At 39.0% G+C, this 13,314-nt stretch overlaps 1 protein-coding gene across 1 annotated transcript; it reads right to left on the bottom strand.

Annotated features, from left to right (window-relative positions):
- Positions 1–272: 272 nt before the first annotated feature.
- tmem17 (transmembrane protein 17) lies at positions 273–8,477 on the bottom strand. The gene is made up of 5 exons (XM_052119480.1): positions 8,144–8,477; positions 7,604–7,707; positions 7,384–7,497; positions 1,208–1,351; positions 273–1,114 (listed from the first exon to the last, which is right to left on the bottom strand). The coding sequence occupies exons 1-5, from the start codon at positions 8,256–8,258 to the stop codon at positions 1,016–1,018; spliced, it is 576 nt and encodes a 191-aa protein (XP_051975440.1). The 5' UTR covers positions 8,259–8,477; the 3' UTR covers positions 273–1,015.
- Positions 8,478–13,314: the final 4,837 nt, after the last annotated feature.

Genomic DNA, 13,314 nt, shown 5'->3' with positions numbered 1-13,314 from the left:
CAACTTCACAGCCAAGTCAAGACTTGTCAAACTTGTCTTTTAAATATTTCAGACCTACCCAAAGTTTATAAAAAACATTTGCAATTCTTGCATTTTATGAAACCAAGTTAACTCATTAGCTAATGTATTTCATAAGGTTCCCTCTATGGGTGCCTCAAGAGCCCCTGCAAGTGGATGAGACAATTAATGTTTTGCCTCACAGGTTTCACAAACAGCAGTCTCAGAAGTCAGTCAAATCAGACAAAAACTACCTGGCTAAAAGGACATGAGAAAGATGAAAATGACCTCCTGTTCAACATCTCTTTATTAAACAATCTTGTGCAAGTGCCTGAATCCATGTCTCAGTATGGTTATTTTCTTAATTTCAATTTTGCAATCCTGAACTACTGTCTTTTGCTTTATGCATTGAATAAAATGCCATCAGTACTGATATACTCGAAAAGTATTAAAAAAATATTTTGTTATTGCCATTTTTGATAAAAAGGCAATACATTGTGCTGCCTTCATTTTACTAGCTATCATTCTGTTGAAGAGATGTGCTCTACCATTTGAGGTTTCTATGTGTGATATTTACAGCATGTATTTTTTATTTACTGTGTGGAAGTGAATTTGATTTATAGTGATATTTGTAATTTCATTAAATGCAGCATCAATAAATAAGACGATTTTGTGGTTAACAATATTGGAGTACCAGTACTGTTTTTCTTCATAAATAAGAGTCTCAGACAATGATTTTTACCCACATAACATACAAAATATAATAAAAAGGTTTGCTGGTATTAATTTGCTGGTATTAATAACAAAAGGCACTTAAGTACTTTATAGAACTCCAATAGTGCAACAATAAAATGTCAGATGTGTATTCTCTCAGAGAATATCAGATATGGAATTTCCGCTATAAAAATATTCAACCTCAGTGACCGGCAATTGTCCAATAATAAGTTTGATAATTGTGGTCCTCTTTGTGCTATAATAACGAACATTAGATTAAGCCCACCAGTAAAGCTGTCTCTTGTTATGTTCTTAGTTCTTGTATCCCATCAAACTGCTGCAAATGAAAGCGACTTTCAGTGTGTCTGACCATTGCACGCAAGGCAGCAAAGCCAAAAAGAGCCTGAAACAAAGCAATATGAATTCTTTCAGTATTTACAGAGAAAGAGTATTGTACATTTCATATGAACAAATATATAAATACACTTTTTCGTACCTCTGCAAATATAAACAATGCCAGTATTATATGAACTCCTCTCTCCAGAGGTTGAATAAGAACAGCCTCATTGAAGAGCTGGAATAGAATCAAGGGAAACTGGAGCAGGAGAGTCAATAGCCAAAATCCAGCCAGTTCTGGAACCTAAAGTTGAGAGATACATTATGGGATCAAGCACGATTACATTATATTAAATTACACACACTAAGCACTTTATTAGGAACACCTGTACACCTACTTATTCAAACGATTATCAGCAAATCGTGTGGCAGCAGTGCAATGCATAAAATCATGCAGATATGGGTCAAGAGCTTCAGTTAATGTCCACATCAACCATCAGAATGGGGAAAAATGTGATCTCAGTGATTTTGACCATGGCATGATTGTTGGTGCCAGATGGGCCGGTTTGAGTATTTCTGTAACTGCTGATCTCCTAGGATTTTCATGCACAACAGTCTGTAGAGTTTACTCAGAATGGGCCTCATTCATTCAGCTTTTGTAAATATATGAGTAATTTGCATGTAAATTGGACTTTCCTGAAAACTTTCCACTGGATTCACAAACGCATTATACTCCCCAGATTTCTTTTGTAAAACGTGTGTATGTAAGTGAATTCAAAACATTCATAAATAGGGGGCAGTGCATGTTCAATCACAATTATCATAATCCACGCCCAATGAAAACGGCATATAAGAAAGGAGCCAGACTCTCTATTAAATGCTGTTAACATCTATGTGGAACATTAATTAAATAATTTTTATGAAGTATATTCACATCGTAAAATTTGAATTTAGCAGGCACAAGTCTCAAAGAAAGTGAGGACTAACTGTCATCGCATGTTTTTGCTGTCATATGATGCCATTTTGTGAATCCAACAGTCCAAGAAGTAGATAAAAATGGTGTGTCATGGGGAGTCACTTGACCCCTTGCGAGGAGCGGATGTGTAGGCGACGAGCTCTGTGCACTTTGCTAGTTTTTATGTATTTTTGTGTTACAATCCAGTGAGATTTGACACACCCTGCTACATATTTACTCTTTGAAGTCAATATGTAAAAAAATTCTAAATCCTCGGGCTCTGGGGCCACTTACGGGCCTGCGGACCGGGGACTCGATTTAAGTGGTGCATCGGGAGAAATCCAGCATCAACTGTCCAACATGTCGGTGATGCTTATGAAGGTTTTTGCTGACTTGGAGGATCTCGCTGTAATATGTTGATCGATTACAGCAATGGAAACAAAATTCTCTGAGTTGGTTACAATACTGGCAGATGTTGAGAAGCGGATAGATTATCTGGAGTCATTGGAGAGGGAATTATCTGATAATCCGCTGGCGACCAAAGTTGATTTGGAACAAGTTCTTGAAGAACTTGAAGATCTTGAGAATACGAGCCGCAGGAATAACCTCTGATTTTTGGAATTCCTGAGCATGAGGAGGGCAGAGATATGGTGAAATTCCTAGCCAAGCTCTTCCCGAATTTGCTTGACATAACAGGCCATAAGCTGGAAATTGAACGAACTCACAGGATTTTTATGCCCCAAGCAAGCACGGTCCTTCATAAAACATTGGAGTAAGCCATTTGGTGTTTCTTATGTGAGTGGATTGACTCACTGTACTTACTTTTGGCTGTCTGAGAAAGCTGGGCACATATTTGTTTGTTTATGTGTTGGAGTTTGTTTTGTGGAGTGACACTCCTTTAAGAAACTTTTGGACTTAAGGAAGATCGCTTTAACACTCAAGTTCCCGGCCAGTGATTAGGATGGCTGCAAAATATCTACATGCCTACAACAAGCGATGTATTTTATAGAGTTGATGGACTGAGGAAATCATGGTGTGTTTCTTATGTGGCCTCGGAGTCAACTTGACTCGTTAAATATATACTTGATCGTCCGAGAACCGGGACCACGGTTTTGTTTCTTTTTGTGCTGGGTCTGTCTAGTGGCTAGAGTTTGTTTTTTGGAGGAACATACCTTCGGGACAGCTGTGGATGAATCTGCTTGTTCTTTGTGCTTATGACTTCTATTGGCTGGAGTTTGTTTTAAAATGTATTTTCTGTTATGTAATTTTGCCTCACAAAATTTGTATAGAAGCACCAGGCTTGAGCAATCCGACGGCAAAGCTGTCGCAGGGACTCTTGTAGGCTTGCATAGACTCTTTGAATACCCACGTATTAATGCTTGTTAATACCCACGTTTTTCTTTTTTACCTACTTGTTTTGTTTGGTGGGAATTTTGCTGTTTTATTGTTGCTTTAATGTGTAAATGTGGTCTTTATAATTTAGTTTTTGACACTATTTATTTTTTCTATTTAGCAAAATGTCAAATGTTAATATGAGTGGATTGGTTCTCTCCATGTTGAATATGAATGGGTTGGGGCAACCTATAAAAAGAAGGAAGGGTATCTCTTTTCTTAAACATAAGAAATATGATATAGTGTTTCTTCTAGAAACTCATCTTTCCCTGCAGGTAGCTGAAAGATTTGGGAAGATATGGTGTGGACGTGTTTTCTTCAGTGCTGGCTCAAGTAAAAGCAGGGGAGTCATTATATTGATAAATAAACATCTACAATTCAAATTTCTCAAACAGATTAATGATAAATTAGGAAGAGTTAACATTATTGTTTCAGCTGAAATTCAGGGACAAAGGTAGATTTTGGCTAATATTTACGCACCTAATGCTGACGATCAGAGCAATATAGATCTTGAAGGGATGTTGCAAACCGTTGACACCCCTCATGATATAATATTGGGAGGAGACTATTGATGGACTCAGTCCTTGATCATAGTGAAGGAAAGATCAACATTGACACTTCACAGGATGTTAAAATTTTGGTCTTACAGATATTTGGAGACTTTTGAACCCATCTGGTAGCGACTATACAATTTTTTCATCAGTCCACAAGATTTATTCTAGAATCTATATTTTTTTATATCTAAATCCCTAATTTCATCTGTTGTTAATTGCTCAATTGGAATCATTTTAGTCTCAGATCATGCCCTGGTGTGTTTAGAGGTGTTGCAACATATGGAGAAAAATAAATAATATTTTTAATGTTTAATGTTTAATGTTACACTTTAATGTATCCCTTTTGCAAAAACCTGATTTTCAACAAATGTTAAAGGCTGAAATCAATGTCTATTCGGAGACCAACTGGTCCTTTGTATCCTCTATGGGTGTGGCTTGGGAGGCACTTAAGCCATTCCTTAGGGTCGGATCATACAGTATGCCACATTCATCAAAAAAACATTGTCTGATGGCCTCAGAGAACTGACCCGATTGAAATACAGATATAATACCATTTTGTCGCAGAAGGTGGAGTTTTTGTTATTCAGGGCAAGACAGTCATACTTTGAGTCGGGGGACAAAGCAGGGAAGCTTTTGGCTTTAAAAACAGAGAGCTTTTTCTACCATTCCCTTAGTGAAATCTGTTGGTAGTGAAATATTTACCTCAGCCATTGATATTAATAATGCTTTTAAAGAATTCTATCTTGATCTTTATAGTTCCATGTCACTGTCTACTGATGAAGTTATTAGAAACTTTGTGGAACTATTAGAACTCCCTAAACTGACGATGCAACAGAACTGGCTCCACTTTTGTTAGAAGTTTATACAGAATCATTAAAGAATGGAAAGCTTCCTCCAACCATGATTCTTAAGTTCCATCCGATTACCCTGATCCAGCTAGATGTAAAAATAATGGCTAACCTCATACATATAGACCAAGTTGCAGCTTATTCGGGTCCGCAGCTCTTCTGATAACATTAGGCATTTCATCAATATCATGTGGTCAGCGGCGAATTGGATGGATTCAATTACTTTATAGTTACCCTGTAGTGGCGGTACAAACAAATTGATTAATTTCAGATTATTTTACTTTGAAAACAGGCACCCGGCAGGATTGCCCTCTTTCCCCACTATTGTTCTGTCTTGCCCTGGAACCATTATCAGCTGCGATAAGAAAGGAGGCTTTCCAGGGGTGATTGTGGGAGGTGTGGCGCATAAGCTTTTGCTTTACACAGATTATATTTTATTATTCGTCTCCGACCCCATTAGATCTATGCCTTGCCTCCACAGAATTATCAATTCCTTTTCTAAATTTTCAGGATACAGAGTTAATTGGTCTAAATCCGAAGCTTTGGCTCATACTTCCCAGTAATGTCTTTTCAGTTGGGGGCCTTTCAATGGCCTAAAAAGGGCATTATGAGTTTGGGTATTTTATTCCCAGCAAATTTAAGTGATTTAGTCAGAGTTAATTTTGACCCTTTAATAAAAAGTTTTTCGGCAGGTGGGCTTCATTACATTTATCTATGATTGGGAAGGTTAATGTTATTAAAATGAATTGCATTCCAAAATTTAACTACCTGCTACAATCTCTCCCTGTAGATGTCCCCCTCTCTTATTTCAAACAATTTGATAGCATAGCAAAGTCCTTCATTTGGAATGGTAAGTGTCCCAGGTTACATTTCAATAAGTTACATAAGCCGATTGACAAGGTGGGCTAGGCCAACCCAAGATTTTGTTTTATTATTATGCATTCGATCTTAGACATTTGGCTCATTGGTCGCTTCCACCTGAGAGGGCCCCTCCCTGGTTTCGTATTGAACAAGAAGTTCTTGCCCCTATTTCCCCATTGCAAAGCCTTTCGATCAAACTAACCGGAGAATTTAAGTCACACCCCGTTATTTCGCATTTGCACGTGATTTGGACAAAAGTGTCCAGAGTGTTTAATTCGGACCTTTATTTAAAATATCTCAAGCATATGGCTGAACCCTAAATTACATATGAATACGTCCCCTTTCTGTTGGCCAGAGTGGATTGGGAGGGGGAATGCATAATCTTGTGGTTACATTTATTTTTGTCTGTGTTGGAATCAATAATTATTTTTTAATAAGAACAAAAAAGAAAAATAATGGTCATGAGTTTAAAAAAGTGTTTAGTTCATGGCGGGAGGACGACGTCCATCACCATTAACCTTCTCTGGTTCTGTTGCCAGCATCATCTTTGAAATTTCCCAGGTAAATCATGATGTTAACAGAAATATAGGCTACGTGCAGCTAGAAAGATCTTCAGAGAAATTAATACCAGAATGCCTGAAGAAGGTCTTTGACCGAACCGCTATATTATATAAAATTCTTTCAAGCTATGCAACAATGTACAGTCCTTTTCTATTTTTTTCCTCTGTTGTGTTTATTTATAGGTTTAACAACATTAGCATTGACTATACGTTATCAACTGAATGCGGTAATTACAGATGGCAATTAAAATATGAAACCTAAATTATAGAGCTCATATCAAATAAAATTTTAAAAAACTGTCCAAGCAGTCAAGTAAATCGTCTGCACTTATATAGCGCCTTTTTAACCTTAACGGTATTCAAACGCTTTACACTGCAAGGACACTTCGGCATGTGGAGTCATGTGGGCTGGGATTCGAAATGCCAATCCTGCGATTAGTAGCCGACCCGCTCTACCAACTGAGCCACAGCCGCCCCACAAGTTAAAAGGCATACATTTTCAGTAAATAAACATTTCTAAACAAGTATCGGCTATGGTTTAAAAAGATAAACTTTTTTTCATTGTCTTTTTTATTTTTCAATAATTAGTTATTTTTTAAGATTCATTTCACTAATTTAATTATCATTAGATTTTTTTCATTAATTATTTAATTTCACTTCTATCAAAATGAAGTTGTGACTGTTGTCTGAAAGAACACAACACGTTCGGATGTCTTAAGCAGAATTTACACAAAACTGGAGCAGGAGGAAGTGTAAGTTTTGTTCCTACCAACTAATGTTTTGAAAATACGAAAATACGAAAACTTTTATGAATTTACGTCAGAGCGGCTTTACGAATGATTTACACATAAAAATTGTTTTGCTAATGTTTCATGAAGAGGCCCAATGGTGCCAAAAGCAACAACATAAAAAAACAACAACCAGTGAGCGGCAGTTCTGAGGAAGGAAAAATCTTGTTGATGAGAGAGGTCAACAGAGAATGGCCAGACTACTTCGAGCTGACAGATAGGCAATGGTAACTCAGATAACCACTCTGTACAATTGTAGTGAGCAGAATAGCGTCTCAAAATGCACAACACATCGAACCTTGAGGCGGATGGGCTACAACAGCAGTAGTGTTCCTAATTAAGTGCTCAGTGAGTGTATATTATATTTTTCTAGATTACCTTTTCTTGTAGATTTCCAACATTGCCCAGGTAGAGCCTGATGGCCTCAATCAGGGTCATTAAAATAAGGATAGTGATCAAGATGAACTTGTAGTAATCTGCAAGGGCTTGGTACTAGATGAAAAAGGATATTTATTTGTTTATAATATTCATTAATACTTCAGAACATTAAAAATATTCTTTAAAAAACAAAATACAGAAATATCAGAGAGAAAATTACCTTGAGCTGCAGCATCACAACCTCACTGATCCACCAGAAAGGAAAGAACCACATGTTAAAGTGCAGTGCCATCTGAAGAGGGAGACTGGATATCACATCTTTATCTAGTGAATTAATGCGGAGTAGTAAAAGTTATGAGACCCTAATCAAACTGGATGTGTAATAATAACTACAGTGCCTGTGTCTCGAAACCTGCTGAGGTGCCTACCTAGACAGCATCTTTAGCCATTTTAGGCGTGTGAAGCACTTTTGGCACTGACTCAGAATGCCCTGTCTGATCCCTCAATATGCTATCTAGGTAGGCAGCTGGCGAGGATTTTAAACACCACAAAATTTAGCAAAACTCCCTATCGTTTAAGTGTTTTAAAGCATTACTAAATCTGCAAATTGCATAGCTAAAATGCACTATGGCCATTGAATACTAGATAACTCACATTATAACACCGTAAGATACAATAAATAGGCTAACCAGATGAATTAGCACAGCCGCTAACAGCTCAAAACAAAGCGAACGCGTTTAGATAACTAAAACGCCCTTACTCTGGTTAAGAAAATTAGCGTGCTCGTCAGGAGAGGGTTGTGTACGGCTTTGGTCCACAAAAATGGTTCTGGAGAAATCTCCCAGCCGTCTCCGTATGGGTTCAGGCAGGTCCATGTTGAAATAGACTAGTGAGACTGACGCGAAACCGTAGCAACGCAGGCGTCGGACGGTTGCGAAGGTCCAGCTGTGTGACTAGTGTTGCCACCTGTCCCGGTTTTACCGGGATTGTCCTTCTTTTTAATAACCTGTCCCGGAAATTTATCCACTCTCCCGGGACACTAAATGTCCCGGTTTTCGAAAGGCTACGTGAATATGTATATTCAACTATCTATTTTCTCTCCACTTGAAATAGCCTATGCGTTGTGCACAGAGTGGTCCGTGTCTCTTGTGTGTAGAATCCGCTATCATTGGCTCTGGGACGTGTGACGTGACGGGACGTGTTGTCTTCTTGGAAGCTAGCCAGTTACTACAGGCGGCAATTTGAGAAGCAGTGTGAAGAAGATTGTACGTCAACGTCGTTCGTTAGCGTTAACATGGGTGGCGAGACGGAAGACGAAGATGACAGTGTGTTCACAAAGACGGACAGGCCAGTAAAAAGAAAATTAAACGTTCGACATACTTTAATAATGACTGGTTGAAAAATGACAATTACTCCACAACACCAGGCGACCCACTTTATGCTACCTGCTCCGTATGCTCAGTTAAAATTCTGGTTAAACATGAAGGCAAAACTGCTTTGGATGACCATGCTAAAACAAAGAAACATCAGAGTCGCGTTCAAGTAACCAGACAAGCCAAGGCAATTTCATCATTCATGATTACAAAAACTCAGAGGACAAGATTACTGTCGCCGAATTAACAGCTACCTATCACGGTGTGCGACATGGCCATAGCTACCTGTCAACTGACTGTGGGAACAAGGTCAGTGCAAAAATATTCAGTGACTCTGATATTGCAACTAAGATGTCTTGTGGCAGAACTAAAAGTGAGGCCTTAGTGGAAAATGTGTTGGCACCATTTAGTCAGCAAAGATTAGCTGCAGAGTTGCAGAAAGCGCACTATTTTGCGGTATGTTCTGATGCGTCCAATTCTGGGCACACAAAATTGTTTCCCTACACGGTCCAGTATTTCTGTGCATCCGAGGGAGTGAAGTATGGATTGTTAGACTTTTACGACGACTCCAACGAATCCAGTGAAGCCATATTCAAACAAATAGTGTCTATTACTGAGAACAATGGACTTTCAGTCAGCCAGATCAGTGCCTATGGTGCAGATAACGCATCCGTTAATTATGGTTGGCACAACTCAGTTTTTCAGAAACTCAATGAAGCTAACCCACAAATTGTGAAGGGCAATTGCAAGTGTCACATCATAAACAACACTGTCAAAGTAGCTAATCGTGTCTTTAGTGCTGGAGGGTGTAACGTGGAGGCCTTTGTGCTGAAGGTGTATAGTGAATTCAGTTGTTCTGCTAAAAAAGTGGAATTGCTTAAGGACTTCTGTGAATTTACTAATACAAAATACAGGGAGATTCTGAGGCATGTCCCCACACACTGGCTGTCTTTGCTGCCAGCGATACAGAGGATTTTAGAGTGTTGGCCAGCTTTAAAGTCTTATTTTGTATCCCTGGGAAAGGAGGACTGCCCAAGTATCATCTGGACATTTGTGTGTGGTGCAAGTGATGCAGAAAATGTGGACTGTACTGTAGCTGAATGCATCCTGGCATTCATGCACAATGTGATGCAAGAATTTGATTCATCTATTAGGGTGCTTGAGAGTGACAGTGCTACTGTGATTGACGTTTACTCTGTGATGAACCGATTGCACAGTCAGCTTATCGCAAGGCGCACAGACAAATTCTATGGCAGCAAAGCAAAACAAATACTGAGGAGCCTTTTACCCCAGCAACAGGAACAGTTCAGGAGCCTGGTAGACAGATTTTTGAGAAGGCAGTGCTGTATCTTGAGGATAAATTTGACTTCAATGACCAGGTTCTTGCACACATTGGCTGTCTCAGCCTTCACGGAGGACAATCACTCCAGTGGTCAGAGTTGGAAGTTTTAGTGGAAAAACTGGCCTTGGATGTTGAAGAAGACAAGCTGTATGGTGATGTAATCATTCTGAATGAGGCATTACACACCATTCCAACAGACCTTACCCCAGACAGAAAGTGGGCCTATTTTTTTAGCAAGGCAACTGAATCCACTGAGCTGTTGAAAGTAGTTGCTTTTGTTTTTTCCATACCAGTCAGTAATGCCTATGCAGAAAGAGTGTTCAGTCATATGGAGGATGTTTGGTCTGATAAAAGAAACAGACTGTCATTTGCAATGGTGAAGTCTGAGCTTCAGGTCAGATTGAATTTCAAATTGTCATGCACTGAATTCAAGACATTCATTGAAGAACAGAAACCACTGATAGCTGCAGCAAAGGGAAACGCCAAGTATAGATGGAAGACTACTAGTACATAGTCTTACATAGTCTTAGACTAGGTAAGCTAAGGCCCATTTATGTATGATTTTGTTATTCCAATGTCTGATTGAGACATACTAAATAAAAGTGGCTATAGATGTGGCTAAGGTATGGTAAATGCAAATCTAATGTCATCCCTCTACTTATTTCTTTAGCAAAGCAAAAGCAAGCAGGTAAGCTATAAGTTAAGTAAGATAAGTGAGAATACTTGAGATGTTTAAAATATTCACGACTATGCACAATCTTACTGCACAACGACCAATTGTGTCTTCTGAGTCTAATGTCTAATGGACATTTTCACTTGTGAGCAAAGCTGTGGCCGGGTCATTGATTTGTCCAGGTTTTTTATCAGACATAGGTGGCAACCCTATGTGTGACGGAGGTGTGTTTTCACTCTCACACGGCACAAATGCACTTAGGATGAATTAGCCCGTTTTTGGTGAAGCAGAGGAAGGAAGGTAATTTTTGCGAGTGTGAGTTCTACGTTGAGTTTAAAGTAGTAATATAATATATGTATACAATATAAAATAAGTAATGGCCTCAATAAAAACAATAATATTCATCTATTAACATCAAATTATCCGTTTAGCTGGTCACAGGTAGTTTTAGAGACCCTGATCAGGCTGGTCTCGGTTGGTTTTGAGGGGGCTTGGGATATTTTTATGGAGCTATTTTTATTTCATATTAACATGCAAACGGAAAGAGATTCACAAATAGAAAGTTGGTTCTCAAATAAAATATAATGAGATCCACAAATAAATGTAAGTTTCTCAAAAATGATAAAAATGATTCACAAATAAATAAAATGATAAAAATGATTCACAAATAAATAAAATGAGATTTGCAAATAAAAAATAATTTACAAATATATTTTTCTGTCCAGCATTCATTTGTGAATCGCACATATGTATTTGTGGATATCTTGCTGTGCATTTGCGGATCGCTACACGCATTTGTAATTTTTTTTAAACAAGTCTAGCATCAAGATGTGCACACAAATCTATAAATAGGTGGACTCCAGCCATCGTCTACTCAAGCCAATCAGATAACGACCACATTACTCGGACAAATCGTAGCCATTCTATCTTCAACCAATCACGCTTCTTTCTACTATCAGGGCGGGACCAGAGACAGAGAGCTCGCATGAGCATGAAATCAAGCACATAGCCTACTGATAAGCTCCAAGGCAGCAAACTTTTAAAGAAACGGAAGCCATCAGATGAATACTGTGATATAAGGTTTGTATAATTTTCTCTAAGTTATAAAGATGTGTATTGTCTTATTAAATGTTGACTGCTGAAAATTGCCAATTTGTAGAGTATTCTGATCATTAGCTTTATAGTTAACCTGGCTGACAGGATGAGTCTGCTATTTTAATTTGAACCGAGTTTCTTGACTGAAATGTGTCGTCAAAACCTTTACTCTTAATGTTACATGGCAGATCCAAACAGACGCACTACTAGACACTACAAAATATCACTAGTAAAGATAGTATCTTTATAAAGCATGAATCATATTAGATGATCTTAGGAGCACAAACCGTAAATGAATACCCTGTAATACACAGTGTACAAGATCTGCAATGCCAATAATTTGGTTTCACATTATGTTAATGTATATTAAAAAAATAATAGTTGAAGTAATATTTCAATTTATATGAAGTATTTATACTTTTAGCACTTTGTGTTATGGAAGATCAGTCCAATGTTACTCATAAGAAATAATTATGTCAACCCTGTAAAACAATGTGTGTTTCACTTATTTACCCAGGAGGTATATGGGCTGTGAGAAACAGGAGAACAATAATAATAATAATAAAAGAGCTGCAAGGATACTCCACATCAGCAGAGAACACCAGTTTTGTTTTTACTTTTGTGCTACTGGTGGTAAGACATTACAAAGCTTGAAAGCATTGAAAGTCTGACGACAGGAAGGGGTAAATGACACACGGTATGTGCCGTGGCACCATGCCATCTCGGGACTCGAGTCAGAAGCCAGTGCTGGAGTGGTCCCTTAGCATCAACCCGAGCGGTGCGACGGCGGCCGAGGATGCCATATGCCCCCAGGAGCCTCTGGAACCGTTTGAGAGCAACCGCTGTGCCTGGCTTGAAGCAAGCGAGGCACGTTAGCACTGACTGCACACGCTCGGTTGTGAGGCATGCTGACATTGAGACTGAGTCTAACTCCAAACTGAGAAAAGAGATGCTCTGAACTAGAGAGAGCTTGCTCTTTTCCCAGTTGATCTGAAGCCCTAAACGGCTGAGGTGCGCGAGCACCTGGTCCCTGTGGGCGCATAGTAACTCTTGAGAGTGTGCTAGGATGAGCCAGTCGTCGAGGTAATGGAGTATGCGGATGCCCACTTCCCGTAACGGGGCAAGGTTTGTCTCTGCGACCTTGGTGAAGACGCGAGCAGGGACAGGCCGAAGGGGAGTACCTTGAACTGATATGTCTGGCCGTCGAACGCGAACCGCAAGAAGGGTCGGTGTCGAGGCAGAATGGAGACGTGGAAGTACGCGTCCTTCAGGTCTACCACCGCAAACCAATCTTGATGCCAAACACAGGTTAGAATTTGCCTCTACATGAGCATTTTGAATGGGAGTCTGTGTAAAGTCCGGTTGAGAACTCGCAAGTCCAAGATTGGCCGCAACCCACCACCTTTTTTGGGTACGGTAAAGTAAGGGCTGTAGAAACCCTTCATCTC

Source organism: Xyrauchen texanus, chromosome 46, assembly GCF_025860055.1.
Source record: "Xyrauchen texanus isolate HMW12.3.18 chromosome 46, RBS_HiC_50CHRs, whole genome shotgun sequence".
NCBI classification, from domain to species: domain Eukaryota; kingdom Metazoa; phylum Chordata; class Actinopteri; order Cypriniformes; family Catostomidae; genus Xyrauchen; species Xyrauchen texanus.
Note: the sequence above shows the minus strand (reverse complement) of the source record. Positions and strands in the feature narration are given on the sequence as shown.

What these genes read in the sequence shown, in the direction of transcription:
- tmem17 (XM_052119480.1), bottom strand. Translation starts at nt 8,258, where the DNA reads ATGGACCTGCCTGAACCCATACGGAGACGGCTGGGAGATTTCTCCAGA. An exon ending in TTGTGATGCTGCAGCTCAAG is followed by an intron (nt 7,498 to 7,603) that starts GTAATTTTCTCT and finishes TTTTTCATCTAG; the next exon opens with TACCAAGCCCTTGCAGATTA. An exon ending in CATTGTTTATATTTGCAGAG is followed by an intron (nt 1,115 to 1,207) that starts GTACGAAAAAGT and finishes GCTTTGTTTCAG; the next exon opens with GCTCTTTTTGGCTTTGCTGC.